Source organism: Caretta caretta, chromosome 8 (assembly GCF_965140235.1).
Source record: "Caretta caretta isolate rCarCar2 chromosome 8, rCarCar1.hap1, whole genome shotgun sequence".
NCBI classification, from domain to species: Eukaryota; Metazoa; Chordata; order Testudines; family Cheloniidae; genus Caretta; species Caretta caretta.
Window position 1 is genome coordinate 9,937,645 of NC_134213.1, and position 18,401 is coordinate 9,956,045.

At 44.9% G+C, this 18,401-nt stretch overlaps 1 protein-coding gene across 4 annotated transcripts in view; it reads left to right on the plus strand.

Annotated features, from left to right (window-relative positions):
- Window positions 1-18,401, plus strand: part of KLHL3 (kelch like family member 3) — a 64,482-nt gene that overhangs the window by 36,642 nt on the left and 9,439 nt on the right. For 3 of the 4 annotated variants that reach the window (XM_048861905.2, XM_048861908.2, XM_075131272.1), the window contains 5 exons: window positions 5,772-5,888; window positions 7,415-7,564; window positions 14,556-14,673; window positions 15,431-15,628; window positions 17,625-17,726. In XM_048861905.2, coding sequence (XP_048717862.1) covers window positions 5,772-5,888; window positions 7,415-7,564; window positions 14,556-14,673; window positions 15,431-15,628; window positions 17,625-17,726 — 685 coding nt within the window. The remainder of the gene's footprint in view (window positions 1-5,771; window positions 5,889-7,414; window positions 7,565-14,555; window positions 14,674-15,430; window positions 15,629-17,624; window positions 17,727-18,401) is intronic. The other variant, XM_048861906.2, reaches the window with a different exon arrangement.

The window sequence follows — 18,401 nt, forward strand, 5'->3', positions numbered from 1 at the left end:
GGTTTTCTTTTGTTTTAAAAGAAAAATAATGGTGGCTGGTGCCATTTGGAAGTTTGGCATGTCAGGCACCGTACCCTATTGGTAAGGTCCTACCAAATTCACTGACCATTTTGGTCAATTTCTTGGTCATAGGATTTTAAAAAATCATAAATTTCATGATTTCAGCTACTTACATCTGAAATTTAAAGGTGTTGTAATTGTAGGGGTCCTGACCCAAAAAGGAGTTGTGTTGTGTGTGTGTGTGTGGGGGGGGGTCGCAAGGTTATTGAAGGGGGATTAGCAGTACTGCTACCCTTACTTCTGCACTGCTGCTGACGGGGCGCCGCCTTCAGAGCTGGGCGCCTGGCCCCCAGCCACTGCTCTCCAGCCACCCAGCTTTGAAGGCAGCGCAGAAATAAGGGTGGCAATACTGCAAACCCCTAAAATAACCTTGCCAACCCCCAGCATCTCCCTTTTGGGTCAGGATCCCCAATTTGAGAAACGCTGGTCTCCCCATGAAATCTGTATAGTATGGGATAAAGGCACATAAAAGACCAGATTTCACGGTCTGGGACATGTTTTTCATGGCTGTGAATTTGGTATGGCCCTACTTATTGGTCAAGGCAGATGAAATAGCTGGAGGGAAGGATGGCCCAGTGGTTAGGGAACTAGCCTGGGATTTGGGAGAGGTGGGTTCAATTACTCCCTCCACCTCAAGTTTTCCTGTTTCACTTTGAGCAAGTCACGTAGCCTGTGTGCCTCAGTTCCACATGTGTACAATTACAATGGGGAGAATAGCACTGCCCTGCCTCAAAGGGGGGTTGTGGGGATGAAGACATCACACAGATTGTGAAGTGCTCAGATTTTATGGAAATAGGGGCCAGATAAGCACCGAAAATGATAGATTGATTGTCACCAGAACATGATATTGTAATTTATCACACTGACATGACCAGCTCACTCTAGGGTTGCCAACCTTTTAATGGCACAAAACCGAACACCCTAGCTCTGCCTCTTCCCCAAGGCCCTGCCCCCACTCACTATATTCCCCCTCCCTTGGTGGCTCACTCTCCCCTACCCTCACTCACTTTCACTGGGCTGGGGCAAGGGCTTGGGGTGCGTGAAGGGGTGCGGGCTCCAGGGTGGGGCTGGGGATGAGGGGTTTGAGGTGCAGGAGAGGACTCCAGCCTGGGAGATGGAGCCCAGGGATTTGGAGTGTGGGAGGAGGCTGCGGGTTGATGCAGGAGGGGGGTGAGGGCTCGGGTGAGGCCAGGGATGAGGGGTTCAGGGTGTAGGAGGGGGCTCTGGGCTGGGTTGGGATGCTGGGGGGGATAAGGGCTCTTGGCTCAGCGGGGCAGGGCTTACCTCGGGCGGCTCCCGGTCAGCGTGTCCTGACACTGCGTTGCGCACGCCCCAGAAGCAGCCAGCAGATCTGACACTAGTAGGCGGGGGGGGGGAGGAGGCTCTGCATGCTTCTCTCACCTGCTGCAGACACCCTGCCCCCAGCTCCCATTGGCTGCTTCCAGGGCACAGCACGGTGCCAGGACAGGTAGGGACCTGCCTTAGTACCACAGCACTGCCGACCGGACCTTTAATGGGACTGGAGCCACCAGAGTCCCTTTTCGACCCGGTGTTTCGGTTGAAAATCAGACACTGGTCATCCTAGCTCACTCACATGCAAAATCTGAGCTATAGATGTGTAATGAATTTGTCATCAGAAAGTTAAAAGGGAAAAGCAAACTCTCATCCTGTACGTATGATTTTGCCACAAATTTGCTCTGCTTGTGTAGAGCAGCTTGCACAGGGTTTTACTAGCTCTTTGCACTGCTGTGTTGACACATCTGTTGTGTTAATAAATAGCCTTTACTGTCCGTGTTCCCACGATATGGAAAGCCGAGCTTCCACTCTTCTCTTCTGGACTTCATACAGTTGAAAACATAATTTTTTTGGTAGGTTTTGAAGTAAGCGTGCAAGACTGTAAAAGAAAATGTAAGCTGAAGCCACACATTCAAAACGACAGAAATTAATAACAGGCTAGAGATGCAAAAAGAATGTAGACACGCAGGATATGTTCTGGCATCCAAAGAAAATTCCAAATATTCAGGTCATATTGATAGAATAGTTCAATAGCTCATGTAAACATCGGTATTATAGGCAGTAAAATTTCTCTGACCTTACATATTCATCTCTTCCGATGTTCTCATTGTGTAGCGCAGTGGTTCTCAGACTTTTGTACTGGTGACCCCTTTCACATAGCAAGCATCTGAGTGCGATCCCCCCTTATAAATTAAAAACACTTCTTAATATATTTAATACCATTAGAAATGCTGGAGGCCAAGTGGGGTTTGGAGTGGAGGCTGACAGCTCGTGACCCCCCATGTAATAACCTCGCGATCCTCTGAGGGGTCCCGACCCCCAGTTTGAGAACCCCGGTGTAGCTGATTATTTTAAAAAATAATTTGATGGAGTAAGTAGACAAATGTTTAAAACGGCATAGGGCTAAATTGTCATAACCAGATTTTGAGAAGTGCTCACTTTTAAAGTAGGCTAAACTCTTCGTGGATAAAGAAATAAATAGAAATGCCTATTCTTGATGTGTCTTCTGTGTATAACGGAACTAATGAACCAGTACATTCCATCTTCCAGAATAGATGGACACGTTATAGTCAGATACCTGTAGGCCCAAACTGTAACAGGGCATTGGGAGGCATTGCTTTTGGAATGTTCCTGTCACCAAGTTATCTGTCTTGTTTGTATACATGTGGTCAGCTTGAAGGGTTGTCCTCTTAGTACCTCTGCTGTACCTGGGTGCATCTCTCCCTCCTTACTTCATTGCTGCTTTAACTGCAGACATCAGACATAGAAAGAGGGACCGTTTTTTTATAAAATCAAGCTTGTTCAGACATATAAAAACTAGGAGCTAACCGTGTATGAAACTGGAATTTAGCAGTAATCTGCAGAAGTGGTAACCCAGCCCCCCATTTCTGCATGCCTACCAGTGTTTAATGTATTGATCCTTACAACACCCATGCGAGTTAGGGAAGTGCTCTTATCCCCAATTTACAGAGTGGGGAGGACTGAGGCAGAGACTAAGGTCACACACGGTACGTCTACACAGCATTTTGGAGCAAGTGGGAGCGGGTCTCCCAGCCTGGGCGGGCTGACTCGGGTTAGCAAGGCTCGCGCCAGTGCTCTAAAAATAGCTGTATGGACAGGGCTTTGATGTTGTGGCTCATGCTAGCGCTTGGATCCTGAAGCCTGCCCCCATCCCTAGACCTGGGCTGGGAAGCCTGCTCACTCACGCCAAAGTTCTGTGTAGCCAGACCCAGAGGGAGTCTGTGACAGAACAGGGGATTGAACCCAAATCTCCTACATCTTGGGCTAAAATTTGCTTATTGATCCATCACTTAAACCTAATAAATATAACCCAGGGCTTTGAGCCCAATCCTCAATGGACCTGCACCCCATGCCACGCTACGGAAGCTGGTGCAGAACTCCTCAGAATCTGGGGCCATCAGAGATTTCTGTATGGGAAAACACGAAGGCTCACTCTGTCTTCTCTCGGGCAGTGTGCACAGAGGGGATATTCCAAACTTGTATAAAAGCTTTTCAGGCAGTCCCAGTCTCTTCCTACACTTTGTTTGTTACTCAGCAAGTCAGAGCTCCCCTTCTCCTGAACTCGAGAGCAGCACCTTGGTTTGGGTAGGTGGCTCTCACTGAACTGAATGGAAAAGATTGGCTTTCTCACATCCAGGTTCTCTGGGTGTGTAGCTGGAAAGTGCTCTCTCAAAGTCACAGGGGTGTTGCAAACAGTGGAAGGGTCATGGCCATTCAGATTCTGTTGGGTCAGCTGTGAAATGCTCTGGATGGTGAGTAGAGTCGTGCACTGAAATACAAAAACTGATCGGAACCCGGTAACAATTATAATTCTGCAGAACAGTGGAAACGTGGAAACTGACACAACTTTTGAAATAAAAGAAGTTGGGGTTTTGGACTAAGATTTTTCCTCTGTTAAAAATTGAATTAGGTGCTGTTGGAAGGTACCAGAGGTACACCTTGTGAGTATGAATTTTCCCGTTTATCCACAGAGTAGGTATAGCACGGATAGCATCAGTATAAACTTCCTCCACACAACCCAGCAGTGTTCTTTGATCTTATTTTGGATGTCTTGAGATAGCCATCAACTATTTTGGACTAAACTATGACCAGTAGAACTGGTGCCATCACATGACTTTAATTTCTCCAAACTGGAGGCCTTGTACTTAACGTGGCTGCCTCCCAGAAGAAACTAAGATACTTGTAAATTGTGGGACTGATGATTTGGTGACTGCCTGGGAAGGTCAAAACTGGAAGGCATGTACTCATAACTCTGAGTGAATATGCCAGACTCCAAGATGCTAGATGTAAGGGATACACTTGAAATCTCTTAGAGAGAGTGAGGATATTTTGGTAACCATTGATGGGAAGGGCAAAGGTCAGCACTGGGATATTTCACATGTACGTAGAGGCCCACAGTGAATAAGTGCCAAATTTCACAATTCTGGCTCAGTGGGAACATGGGAATTGTCTGTCAGTCATCCTGTTGCAAGGATCTAGATTGTATTACATAATATCTCCAATTGCCCTGCCCCCTTTCCCTACTCTGCAGGTTTTCTCTGGAATGCCTTTTACATTTCTTGATAGGTCTTTAGTCCCTGTCTACACTAGGATTGTAGCTGTTGTGGTTTCAACTCCTTTGTGGATGGGCCTTTACTAACTGGTCTTTGTTAACCAAATGTTGAACAATATGGGCAGAATGAAGTGCTCTTAGATACTTCACCAAACACCACTCTCTACCCATCAGTTGAGTTATTTTTATTTTTTTAATACATCACAGCATGCATATTCTTCCAGGATTCTGCGTGTGTGTGTTCTGTGGCGTACTCTCCACTGCAGCTACTACTATACAAAGTGTCTGTCTATTTACAGTTTGTTCTGGGCCGAAAGTTTGGCTGCAGATCTGAACCTGTTTGATCTGGAAATGAAGCTGGAATTGTGCTCAGACCAGGCTTCTTCACCAAATTTCCAACAGCCCCTTCTTTCCCTCCTGGAAGCACAGGTTGTTTTTTTTTGGTGGTGTTTGGATATATTTAGCTGCGCTGCCTTGTTTCAGCTATCAGAGGAGGGTGAAATTTAAGAACTGGAACAAGTGTCAAAATATTAGGAATTTCACTGCACATGTTGTGAGCATTTTCCATAGTTGTTTTCAAGTTTTGGAAGGAGGTGATGAAGGGATTTAAATCTGATTTTAAGCACCGAATTAGCATGTGATCCCAAAACATGTGTGAAGCTGATCTGCCTGATCTTTCGCGTATTACAAATAATAAATCCTTGTGTGTTGTTTTTACGAATAATGCCCAGCATGAATGCTGAAAGACTAATTACATTTTGTCTTCATTCCAAAACCTAACGTAACAGAGGTGCGTGCTGGTCTGGGTGACCTGCTTCACTTTGAGAATGTCATTGATCATCTAATGATGAAACAGAGGATTTATCAAAGTGTGCAGCCCTGTTCTCTTGACACACATGACCAAAGCTTGGGGAAATGTTTGTGCTCTGCATATATGCAGCATTGTGCATCTTTATCTGTCTTTCTGCATTATTACCTGCTAGAGCTCTTATCCCTGGTGCATCTTTTATTTATTTCTTTAGATACTGCAAACCTGATGCTTACATCACTAAGCCCCTGGCTTTGATGATTACTGAGAAGGCACGTTCTCTTTTCTATAGTTAATTGTACTCTCTCTGTGTAGGTCTTTGAAGCTGTTATATCTTGGATAAATTATGAGAAAGAGTCTCGCTTAGAACACATGGCTAAACTAATGGAGCATGTTCGTCTGCCCCTTTTGCCCAGAGATTATCTTGTACAGGTTAGTACATTTTAAAAAAAAATCCTCACATTAAAACTGAGTGTAGATCCTTAGCCTATGTACTTGATTGTTCGAGTGCTTCTGTTGTGGGTGGTTTGGCATTTATCTTAGTCGGTGGGCCGAAGACCAGAGTCAATATTTTACAGTGTGCCTTCAAACTGAGTGGGATCTAAATATAATTCAAGGACTGAAAAACCTTTTTCTCCCTGAATGTGTTCTGTATTCTACTCAGCAGTGCAAAAGGCAGTGATGTGCACCCTAAAACTGCCACAAATGTGGAAATATGTATTTTTTTTTAAAAAGGCATCCACTTACCTGTTTTTATAGCTGGTTAAATTAAGGGCCTGATTCTGAAGCTGAGCCATGCACATGGGATTCCTGCATAATCCAGATGGAGGCTTTTGGGAATATATATAGTTCAAGACCATACAGAATCCATTAGGTGTTATGTCTGCACTTCAGAATATTTTTTCTTAGGTTTATATCTGCACTTCAAGCTGGGGACGTGATTCCCCGCTCAAGGAGACATAGCCATGGTAGCTCTGATGGAACTAACATGCTAAAAATAGTTTAGCCGTGGTGGAAGGGGCTAGCTGCCTCAAGTATGTACCTGTCCAACACCATAGGCACGTACATAGGCAGCTAGCACTTCCCACCTCTTGTCACCATGGCTATTCTCTATTTTTAGCATGCTACTTCAATCAGAGCTATTAAGCACTGGTGTTGGGCTGAATTTCCTGAAAGAAAAGATCAGCCTGCATGCTGTTGGACCGTCTCTGTACCAGGATTGGTGTATCTGTATAAATAAGTTAAACTTAGAATAGAGCCAGACTCTCCACCACTGATTTCTCCTTTACTGAGAAGCTGACCTGCAAGGCCCCAGAAGTCTGCTACTGCTTGGCAGAGAGGGAGGGCTGGTGTCAGAACAGGACACAGGTGTTGGGAGAAGGGGCAACAGTAATGCAAGTTGTAGTTGCTATGTGTTAGGCTTTTGACATAAAACCAGCTAAAGCCTCCCCACCCTCACTATCCCCCAAGCCTCCCTCTGTATACAGCTCAACTGTTTGGGCGTGATGTAAGTGATGGTCAGGGTGCAGGACTCCACTTTCCCCAGCCAGAAGTTGCACTATTGGTGTAAAATGCCAATCCTCATGTTTGAACTGGGTGCAAAGTGATTCCTGTCCCTTCAGGAAAATCCGTGCCTTTCTGCAGAAAGGATTTAGTTTCCAATATGAGGATGAAAGCAACCCTCATTGTTTGGATGCAGTTATGACTTCAGAACAGATAGACCTGCATAAATGGATCTTTAAAGATCTGGTAAGAAAGAGAGCAAACTTGGAAGTAAATATTGTGTGCCTTAGCAGGTCCTTACTGAAGACTCAGAATACTGCCTACTGATGTTGCAGCTATTCTATCTTTCTCACTGTGGTACTTTTAAAAAAAAATCCCAATCTTTTCCCTATATTTTCTCTGAAAACTCCCTAGTGAAATACATCCATTCAAATAATCTTTATTGGCATTCCCAGACAGTTGAAGAAGAAGCTTTAATCAAGAATAACAACACGTGTAAAGACTTCCTTATTGAGGCCATGAAATATCACTTGCTTCCTCTGGATCAAAGGCAATTGATAAAGAATCCTAGAACAAAACCAAGGACTCCAGTTAGCCTGCCAAAGGTAAGATAAATTCTCTTCCAAAATAGAGAAACTTAGAAGGGAAAATGTAGGTCTTTTTTTTTTTATTGGCTTTGATATTGCGTCATTAGAGGCATCTTTCACCTTTGAATGGCTAGAGCTTGTTCTCTTACTAGATTTCATTTGATTGATTCCTAATTCTGTTGCGTTTCAGTGGCTCTGATAGGGCCTGACCCAAAGCCTGCTGAAGGCAGCCTGACAATAGCACACATTCTGGAAATTCCCCCATGCCAGGGGAATGCCCACCAGAAGATTTGTGGCTAGTCTCTGATCCTTTTTGTGCTGCCTGAGCAGAACAGGGTCAAGAATCTGCCTCAGTGTCCTTAAAATTGGCTACTATCCTAGAAGCCTGGAGGGTAACAAATATTCATCCTGTCTTCAGAAATAGCACGAGCATTTCTCCTGGGAAGTGCAGACAAGTGAGCTCAGTTTCAATAGGACGGAAACTAGTTGAACTGACCATTTAAAAATAGGGTTAGACACTCACATGCGTAATGACAGCAGTAGCAGCATTTCCATTAGGTAGGCTAGCTGGTTTTTGGGTTTTTTTAGAAGAGCTATAAAACCACCTGCATTGGAGCATGAGCCAGTCGCTAACTGATGAGGGTTACTTCCTTTATGGGCAAGTAATTCCATAGTAGTCTAGTACAGGGGTTTACTGCACCCTCCTGCAGTACTCTCCTTAGTATCAGGGACATGATACTGGAGTAGATGGGTCTGATCCAATATGGCAGTTCCGATGTTCGAATTTCCCACTGTTTGGTTCTCAAAATATTTCATTCTGGACCACCAGCAGTGTTGTGGGGGCTACTGGTGGCCTCGGGACTACAGTTGAGAACCGCGGGTCCGTGGGGTAGGCAGGGGTTTACAGTGCTCAGAGGGTTGGCCAAGATTTCTGCTGAGTGAAGCAGCTTGGATATTGTGCGGTTGGAGAGGGCTATGGTGCTTTTAGCTCGCATTAGTTCATCTGCATGTTGGAGGCAGAGCCTGATACAGCAAAAAAAACTCCAACCAACCTTATCTGAAAACTGGCTCATGGCAGATTCTGAACAGCGACTGAGAATAGATGTGGCACAAGAAAAAATAACTCCGAGATTCCCTATATTGATACGGGAGCTGTGCACTGCTCTGCATCCATGTGCATTAGTGAGAAAAACGCTACCCCATCCCCAAAGCATACAGGCAGCTTGCACAGAAAACTGTCACTGAAATTCTTAATGAGAATTTCAGGCTGTAAGATGTCAAATCACGTGCCTATTCCTCCACTTATAAACAATAGGAAGCTAGATTTTGTGAGGCTTTGTACCAGTTTTATCTCAGGAGGCGGTATTCAAATGCTGATTTGCTGGATACTGTTAATTTGCAGTTCTGTAGTGCATGCATCGTATTTGCCTACATATTGTGGTTCTTAATAGGAATTAATCTACAGAATCTACCTTTGGGGTTGTCATGGTGAATGTGTCTTTGCCCTTTACGGACCGTGCGCTGGAATCATGGAACTGGAGAAACGAGAGGTGGAAAAGATTTGAGGTCAATAAGTTCAGAGGTTCTCAACATTTTCTATACCATGACCCCAAAGTATGAAAGAAAAACCTACTAGCCGGGTCCCCCAGCTCTGCCTTCCATCTAGCTGAAAAGAAAGGGAGGGAGGTTCCTCCTGCTGGACCTACCTCATTGAGAAGCTATATGGTCTTGTCTATTGCTCCTACCAATGTGGGATTGTTTCCTGCTGTATAATCTCCACTGCTTTGTCAACTCCTCATTTTAAATGTCTTAAGCTCTGTGGCTTTCCTCTCTTTTCCTTGGGAGGCTAGTCCACAATTAGTAGGTCACCGTTGTTAGGAAATGTTTCCTGATAACTTTTTTTACCTTGTCACCTCAATTTCATGCTATTGCTTCTACATTAAACAGTTATACAGAGGTCTCTTTCCCTGTTTTTTATGCCCTGTAAATGCTTCTAGACTGTTATCTAATCATCCCATTCCACTCCAACCGTCTGGGACTTGAACTCAGGACCTTTACATACTAGGCTACATTCTTTTTTCTCAGAAACAAGAGATCGGGGTTTTATTTTCCCCCCCGTCACGCTGTTGATCTGTTCCGAGGCTAATTATCTTGGTGCCAGCTCCTCAGCCTTCTAAAAATACGCTCGTCTTGTGTAATGCTCGCTCCTGCTGGCGTGCTGTGTTGTGATAAGAGGAGTGAATCTCATTCTCGATAGCTGTAGAGAATAAGAAGTAATGTCTTCGGAGCAGTGCACAAATCAAGCTGCTTTCTCAGTGAAGGAGCCAGCGACCGTTTCAAAAATCTGCTGGGGTTCCGTTGCAGCTTGGTTGCTATGGGCAGCCATCAACAGCTGAGCTCTCATCGGGAATGTTCCTGCGTTCCCAAACCAACAGTCACGGGCCAGAAATGTGTCGATTGGGGGCTTCAGAAAATGCACTGGGATTTGATTTTTTTTTTTCCTGTTGATCAAGATAAAGTTTACTAAGATCTAAGCAATTTAGACTTAAAATGCACTGGATTTGTTTCAGTGCACATGTTGCATCAGAGACCTTAGGAAGCTGACAAGGACCCCCCTGTGCGATCCACAGCCAGACCTACTACTCCAGCAGTTCTCAAACTGTGGGTCGGGACCCCAAAGTGGGTCACGACCCCATTTTAGTGAGGTCGCCAGGGCTGGCTTAGACTTGCTGGGGCCCAGGGCCGAAGCTGAAGCCTGAGCCCCATTGCCTGGGGCCGAAACCTGAGGGCTTCAGCCCTGGGTGGCAGGGCTTAGGTTACAGGCCCCCTGCTGGGGCTGAAGCCCTGGGGCTTCAGTTCCCCACCCCCACACAGGATGGTGAGACTTGGGCTTTGGCCCCCGATCCTGGGCCATGGTGCTCGGGCGGGCTTAGGCTTCGGTCCCCCCTCCTGGGGTCGTGTAGTAATTTTTGGTGTCAGAAGGGGATCACGGTGCAATGAAGTCTGAGAATCCCTGTAACACTCTAATCCCTTACACAGACATGGTGCTTTCTGGGGGAGTAGTTTCCATCATGGGTGGTGGTCCACCTGGAGTGCTTCACTTATTTATCAGCATCAGTATTTGTCAGCATAACTATGAAAACAGCAAATACGCGGTGGTCTGACCACTGAAACGACACTGAGGTCTTCTCCACTTAGAGCACTGGCACATTGTGCGGGTCTGTGGTGGGATGAGAAATGCTATGCTGATTTATGCGTTACACAGGTAAATGTGACAAGGCACATGGGCAATAAATAAATGGGGTGATGGGCTGCTGAATTAAGCAGAGCTTCCATGGCTGGGGGCTAAGTTACAAAACGGGGGATAAACTTAGAAGAAGAATCTTCAGAGGTCATTTGAGAAAATTCCCGTAAGACAGTCCTGGGAGGCAGGATGTCTAGCCAGGAGTACGTCAGATTAGCCTTCAAATATGTATTTTCTCCCTTAAAGGCCAGTGATTTCCATTGCCTTGGCAGGGTGGGAATGGGGGATTTCCTTGAATCTCTGCGTCTCTTTAGAACTCTTCTGCTGCAGTGGGAAAGGTTTTGAGGGAGAGTCCATGGGGAAATCCCTATTGCATAAAAACATAACAGCTGCCATACTGGGTCAGATCATGGTCCATCTTGCCTAGTATCCTGTCTTTGACAATAGGCCATATCAGAGCTTCAGAGGGAATGTACAGAACTGGGTAGTTATGGTGTGATCCAGCCATCTTCCATTCCCAGCTTCTGATAGGCAAAGCTTCTGATAGGTTGCCCCAAGCATGGGGTTGAGTCGCTGACTATCTTGGCTAATAACCATTGATGGACCTATCCTCTATGAATTTAGTTCTTTTTTGAATCCAGTTATACTTTTGGCCTTCACAACATCCCATGCCAATGAGTTTCACAGGTTTGTTGTGTGGAAAAAGTTCTTCCTCTTGTTTGTATTAAACCTGCTGCCTATTCATTTAATTGGGTGACCCCTGGTTAGTGTATTGTATGAAAAGGTAAATCGCACTTCTCTATTCATTCCCCCCTCCCCCCCACTATTCATCATTTTATAGACCTTTATGATATCCCCCTAGTTGTCTCTTTTCTAAAATGAACAGACTAATATTTAGTCTGTCCTCTTATGGAAGCTGTTCCATACCATTGATCATCTTTGTTGCCCTTCTCTGAATGTTTTCCAGTTCCACTATATCCTTTTTGAGATGGGACGACCAGAATTGGACTTAGTATTCAAGGTGTGGGTGCACCATGGATTTATACAGTTGCAGTAAGATATTTTGTCCTTTTTTTTTTTTTGGGTTATACCTTTCCTAACAATATATTAGGAACTGTTAACCTTTTTGACTGCTGCTGTGCATTGAGCAGAACTGTCCATGGTGACTCCAACATCTTTCTTTCGTAACAGCTAGTTTAGAACTCATCATTATATATGGATAGTTGGGATTATGTTTTCCAACATGCATTACTTTGCCCTTATCAACGCTGAATTTCATCTACCATTTTGTTGCCCAGTCACCCAGTTTTGTGAAATCTCTCTAACTCCTCACAGTCTGCTTTGAATTTAATTATCTTGAATAGTTTTGTATTGTCTGTAAACTTTGCCAGTTCTCTATTCATCTCCTTTCCAGATCATTAATAAATATGTTGAACAGCACAGGTCTTCATACAGATCCTTAGGGGACCCTGCTGTTCACCTCTGTCCGTTGTGAAAACTGTCCATTTTTTTTGTTCATACCCTTTGTTTCTTATCTTTCAACCAGCTACTGATCCAGGAGAGGACCTTCCCTTTTATCCCATGGCTACCTAGTTTCTATAAGAGCCTTTGGTGAGGGACTTTGTCAAGGCTTTCTGAAAATCCAAGTACACTATCTTGACTTTATCACCCTTATTCCCATGCTCGTTGACTCTCTGAGAATGCAGACAGATTGGTGATGCATGACTTCCTTCTACAAAAGCCATCTTGACTCTTCCCCCACAAATTGTGTTTTCCTGTGTATCTGATCATTCTCTTCTTTTACTATAATTCTGCCAATTTGTCCAGCACTGACACTAGGCTCAGTAGCCTGTAATTGCCAGGATCCCCTCAGGGAGCCCTTTCTAAAAATTAGCATTAAATTAGCTACCTTCCAGTCATCTGGTACAGAGGCTGTTTTCAGTGATAGTTTTGCAATACTACTAACTGCACTGCACTGCACTGGGCAGCACAGCATGGAGAGGAGGTGACCAGCCCTCTGTGAAGGAAGAAGTGGTTCGGGACTATTTAGGAAAACTGGATGTGCACAAGTCCATGGGGCCGGATGCGTTGCATCCAAGAGTGCTAAAGGAATTGGCGGATGTGATTGCAGAGCCATTGGCCATTATCTTTGAAAACTCATGGCAATCAGGGGAAGTCCCGGAAGACTGGAAAAAGGCTAATGTAGTGCCCATCTTTAAAAAAGGGAAGAAGGAGGATCCTGGGAACTACAGGCCGGTCAGCCTCACCTCAGTCCCCGGAGAAATCATGGAGCAGGTCCTCAAAGAATCAATCCTGAAGCACTTACATGAGAGGAAAGTGATCAGGAACAGTCAGCATGGATTCACCAAGGGAAAGTCATGCCTGACTAATCTAATTGCCTTCTATGATGAGATAACTGGTTCTCTGGATGAAGGGAAAGCAGTGGACATGTTATTCCTCGACTTTAGCAAAGCTTTTGACACGGTCTCCCACAGTATTCTTGTCAGCAAGTTAAAGAAGTATGGGCTGGATGGATGCACTACAAGGTGGGTAGAAAGTTGGCTAGATTGTCGGGCTCAACGGGTCGTGATCAATGGCTCCATGTCTACTTGGCAGCCAGTATCTAGCGGAGTGCCCCAAGGGTCAGTCCTGGGGCCGGTTTTGTTCAATATCTTCATTAATGATCTGGAGGATGGTGTGGATTGCACCCTCAGCAAGTTTGCAGATGACACTAAACTGGGAGGAGAGGTAAGGATAGGATCCAGAGGGACCTAGACAAATTAGAGGATTGGGCCAAAACAAATATGATGAGGTTCAACAAGGACAAGTGCAGAGTCCTGCATTGAGGACAGAAGAATCCCATGCACCGCTACAGACTAGAGACCGAATGGCTCGGCAGCAGTTCTGCAGAGAAGGACCTAGGGGTGACAGTGGACGAGAAGCTGGATATGAGTCAACAGTGTGCCCTTGTTGCCAAGAAGGCCAATGGCATTTTGGGGTGTATAAGTAGGGGCATTGCCAGCAGATCGAGGGACGTGATAGTTCCCCTCGATGTGGTATTTAACTGTGGTATTTAACCTATCGTGTGGGCATGGATCCCAGAGATCTAGTCCAACCAAAAGAGAGCACTTTTTCTCACCAGCTGTCCCATGAGAACCATGCTGGTGCTTTGTGTCCTCTGCTGAGCAAGAGCCATCACTTGTGATTTGAAAACATAGGTATTGCATTAGAGTGAGGAAAAGGGCACAGCAACCCTATAGAGATTGACCATAGAGCAAGATTTCTTAAGGGGACATCTCATCTGCCAGAGAGGGAGAATTCAAAGAACTTTGGGCAGTCTTTGGGGCCGTTGAAGTTCTGCTGACCCAGCTGGTTTGCTTGGGGAATGATAATTGGTGGGATGGAGCACCCTGATGCAAGCCAAAAAACTGCTTGCAGACTAGCTTGGGTGAGGGGGAAATCTTTTAGCGTATATTGAGGTCAGCATAAGCACAAAAGCCTGTTTTGTTTTTAGGTTTCCCCCCTAAACAGTATGTAATAAGCTGTACTCCTGGGCGTATAGGTCCTCTAGGGACAGATTCTCAAAGGGCCCAACCCTTTTATGCCTTTAAAAATCACCCTCCTCCCCACATAGACAGCCCCCCAGCTGTCAATATAGCTCACTTCTACTAGGTTCTGGTTGTGGTTTTTATTTTGCAGGATGCAGCCTGCTGTGTAAACAGTCCTTGACCTAAGGGTTTCCCTTCTCTTGTTTTTCCTTCCCAGATAATGATTGTGGTTGGTGGGCAAGCGCCCAAAGCCATCCGGAGCGTGGAGTGTTACGATTTTGAGGAGGATCGGTGGGAGCAGATAGCTGAGCTTCCCTCCCGGAGATGCAGAGCAGGTAAATGGAACATGTCCAGTAGCCTCCATCACTTTCCCACTAAATACCTTAGGGGACAGAAGTGTATTCAGCCCCTCTCTGTTTCCAGCCGACAACAGCTCTGCCTCCCACCAAGATCCAGGAGAAAGCTTCTCTCCCTTAAATGGGCACAAAGCCAGCTCACTCCCCACTACTTCCTCTATGCTATTCCTTCCATCTCCTCTGGCCTGGCTTCACAGTGGGAGCCAACTTTCCCTGTTGGCTTTCCAGTAAAGAGCTGGGAACAGAGATCATTCACTGGACTTGCAGTTTGAAAGAGAAGGGATTTTTCCTAGCAGAGGTGAGGTATGTGGAGTTGAAACTTGTTCCTCCTTGGAGATCTGACTGACCTACCATCCAGCATCCAGAGGTGCTCTCCGGATCCATACTTTATTCCCCCTCTCTGAGGCACCTTGAAATTATCTGGGTCTCATACCCACCTTGGAATTGGCAAGCTTGCAGACCAGCTTGGGTGAGGCCTGGTTTAGTATTCTGTGTTATGTGCGTTATTTTCCCTACAATCTGTACGTTCTCTTATTCAGATCTAATGGTTGTACAGAGCAAGTAAATGCTAAACATTTGCAAATGTCCTATTCTTCCCTTCTCTGTTACCATCAGATGGCTCTGTTGGTATTTGTATCTCTTTTCCAAGCTACCTGTAGGTGCGGTTGGAACCTGTAGGTGCGGTTGGCTCTCTAAACCTAACTCGGAGTCTTAAGTCTCTCTCCCCTTCTAACAGGTGTGGTGTTTATGGCAGGCAACGTTTATGCTGTTGGAGGGTTTAATGGCTCTCTGAGAGTGCGAACTGTAGACGTGTATGACGGTGTGAAGGATCAGTGGACATCAATTGCCAGCATGCAGGAACGACGGAGCACTTTGGGGGCGGCTGTGCTGAATGAACTCCTGTATGCTGTGGGCGGATTTGATGGAAGCACTGGTATGTTACTGCACAAAAGCCAGGCAGCCAAATGAAATGGATATTGTACTAGTTCTGTGTTTTCCAGGTCCCTCACAGGGAGTCTTTGAACGGCAAATTCCCTCACGGTAGAAAACAGCAGTTAGTTCCAACCAGTTGTCCACACCTATGTTTTTAGCTTTGTGTTTTGATGTCTTGTGTTTATTTTTTTTTTTCCTCTAGAAAGTAAGAATTTATTCAACAAGAATCTGACGCTTTAAAAGGAAATGTTTTCATAGCAAACATCTTTGGTTTTTGTAGGGATCTTGCTATTGCAAGGCAAGTGATTCACTAACATTCACTTTAAGTGACAATCCCCAGGAGCAGCAAAAATCCTGATTTGCTAGTAGATCTGGTTAGTGAAGATGGGATTGGGAACTATGGGGATATTTTAAAGTGCATGTTTCAGAGGCATCTCACTGTTGGAAAGTGTCGGTATTATTATTGGGTTCTTTTTTGCCATGAAATAATAGTTACGTTCACTTTGCAGTTGTGCTTGAATGGCTCAAACTAGAACTGAGCAAATAGTTTGTTTCTAAAAACTCTGCGTCTTTCCTGAATGCATTAATTGTTCTGAAATTCTGCCCGCCGTGATCTCTGCAAACATTTCTTGAGCTGTAGTATGCTGGTGAGCTGTGAATAGAAAATAACTGCATTTGAAATCTTCAACTGTTTTGGTTAGTTTGGTTTTGCCAGAGGTCATATGGTTTTGTTTTCTTTCCTGATTGGATTAGATTAAAACTTTTCTCTCTTAGAATCAGTTTTCTGGTGTAAAGACTCACGATTATCTTTCTGTAACTATTCTCTAGTATTCACTAAAAATTTCCTTTTTAGGAAAATTTTCTTTCCAGTAAACTGTTCACTTAGAACATACATGGAAAGTGATCACAAAATGCAGTCAGAGCAGCCTTATTTAAGAATTGGAATGAACATTAATACAAAAATGTTCTGAAGTATTTCGCCAGCTCTAGTTCAAACCCCAGATTGACCATTGTTTCATACTGTTTTAAATGGAGATTGGTGAAATGGGTTTGGATTAAACAAAAGCCTTCTCTGAACTTGTCAAGGTGAAATACTTGCTTGTCACTTCTCCCACACCCTTCCTTGTCCTTCTGTGTTGCACACTTCAGTGCTTCCAGGTTCTGCCCAGGACTGGAAGGGAAAGTGCTGAAGTTACTGCAGGAGACTGGTTTTGCTGTATTTCTAGCTGTATTTCTGAGACCCATTTGCTTCAGAAAGTTCAGATAAGCATCCAGATTTTGGGTGTTGATGCAAAACTAACTCTGCCCTTCCCGAAGGGCTTGCCTGCACAGGCGAGTTTTACCAGTTATACTGGCCTAGTTATTGTAATATAATTATATTGGTGGAACTCCCTGTGTGGACACTTATTCTGGAATAAGAGAGGCTTTTTAAACCCTTGCCGAAGTAACAAAAGCCAAACCAGAACAAAGCACTCTTTTATCAGAATAAGAATGCCCACCTGGCTGTTATCCCAGTGTAAGCATAGTGGTTTCAGTTCACACCTTAGCTTGTGCTGGTATAGCTTTGTAATGTAGACAAGCTTGTGATGAGCAAACCTCAGAGGGCTTAAAGGGGCGGTTTTAAAACCTTTGCATTGGACTGATTTTAATGCTGCTTGAAAGAACAGTCACTGTTGGACTATTCCAGCTGAAGAGCTCAGGATCTAGGCCCCAGATCCAGTCTCTTATTCCCAGCACATTAGAAGTGGCAGCAGCCTCAGGACAGGGAGTCATCTGGTAAGGCTCAATAGCAATCTTCCTGGCTGCAGAAGGAGCAGCATTGATGGGCCAGTACCAACCTGCTTTTCCTTGCCTAGCAGGAAAATGGCCGCGCAGCTGCCATGGGAGTGGGGAGGGAATTGAGAACCTTGGGAAACTTTAGTCCAGGTCACGGTGGAGATGTGTCTCCAAGGGGGAGAACAGTACAATGCTAATCTATGTATCCTCTTTTTAACTAGGTCTGGCATCAGTAGAGGCCTATAGCTATAAAACCAATGAGTGGTTTTTTGTGGCTCCCATGAACACAAGAAGAAGCAGTGTTGGAGTTGGAGTTGTGGAAGGTAAGAATAATAGCAGCCATTTCAGTCACTGGAATATTACTATTTAAAACGAAAACACAAGTGGTTAAAGTCTGAGTTCCTGCAGCGAAGGAGCAGGAGCTGTTCTCCAAACATTCCCTGAGGTAACCTGCTGGCAGATGAGCACAAGAACAAGCCAGGCTGGTTTCTAAAAGCTGCATTCTAGATGTTTGTTGATTGGTAAAGATTTTTTTTTTAACGTGACTAAATTGCTGCAGCTTTGAATAGTCTCTTTGTTGTGCGGGAAAATTGTATGTTTTGCCATCCGCGCTACATGGCACAGGATCTTGATACTGATGCTGGGCCCAACAGCAGCTGGCCACCTCTCCTGCTTTGCGTGGGGCATTCTCATTTTTTTGGTGGGAGAATAACATTCTGAGACGTCTCTGGTCAGTGAAACAAGGCACTGTGAGGGTGTTCTGTTGTGGTCATCAGCAAGCATTGTGATAGACAATGGCAACCGCAAGAGGAAGACCTTTAAAAATCTGCCCTCCAAAATGAAGGCTGAAGCACGGTTAAAATCCTGGCACCTTAGCTGGGTGGCATACTACCAACAAAATCATAAGATTCTGCAGTTGTTTGCATCGGACTCACATGTCGGGTTGCCCATTCTGCTTTGTGCGTAAATGGGGAATTTACAGTAACAAATTTCAGTAC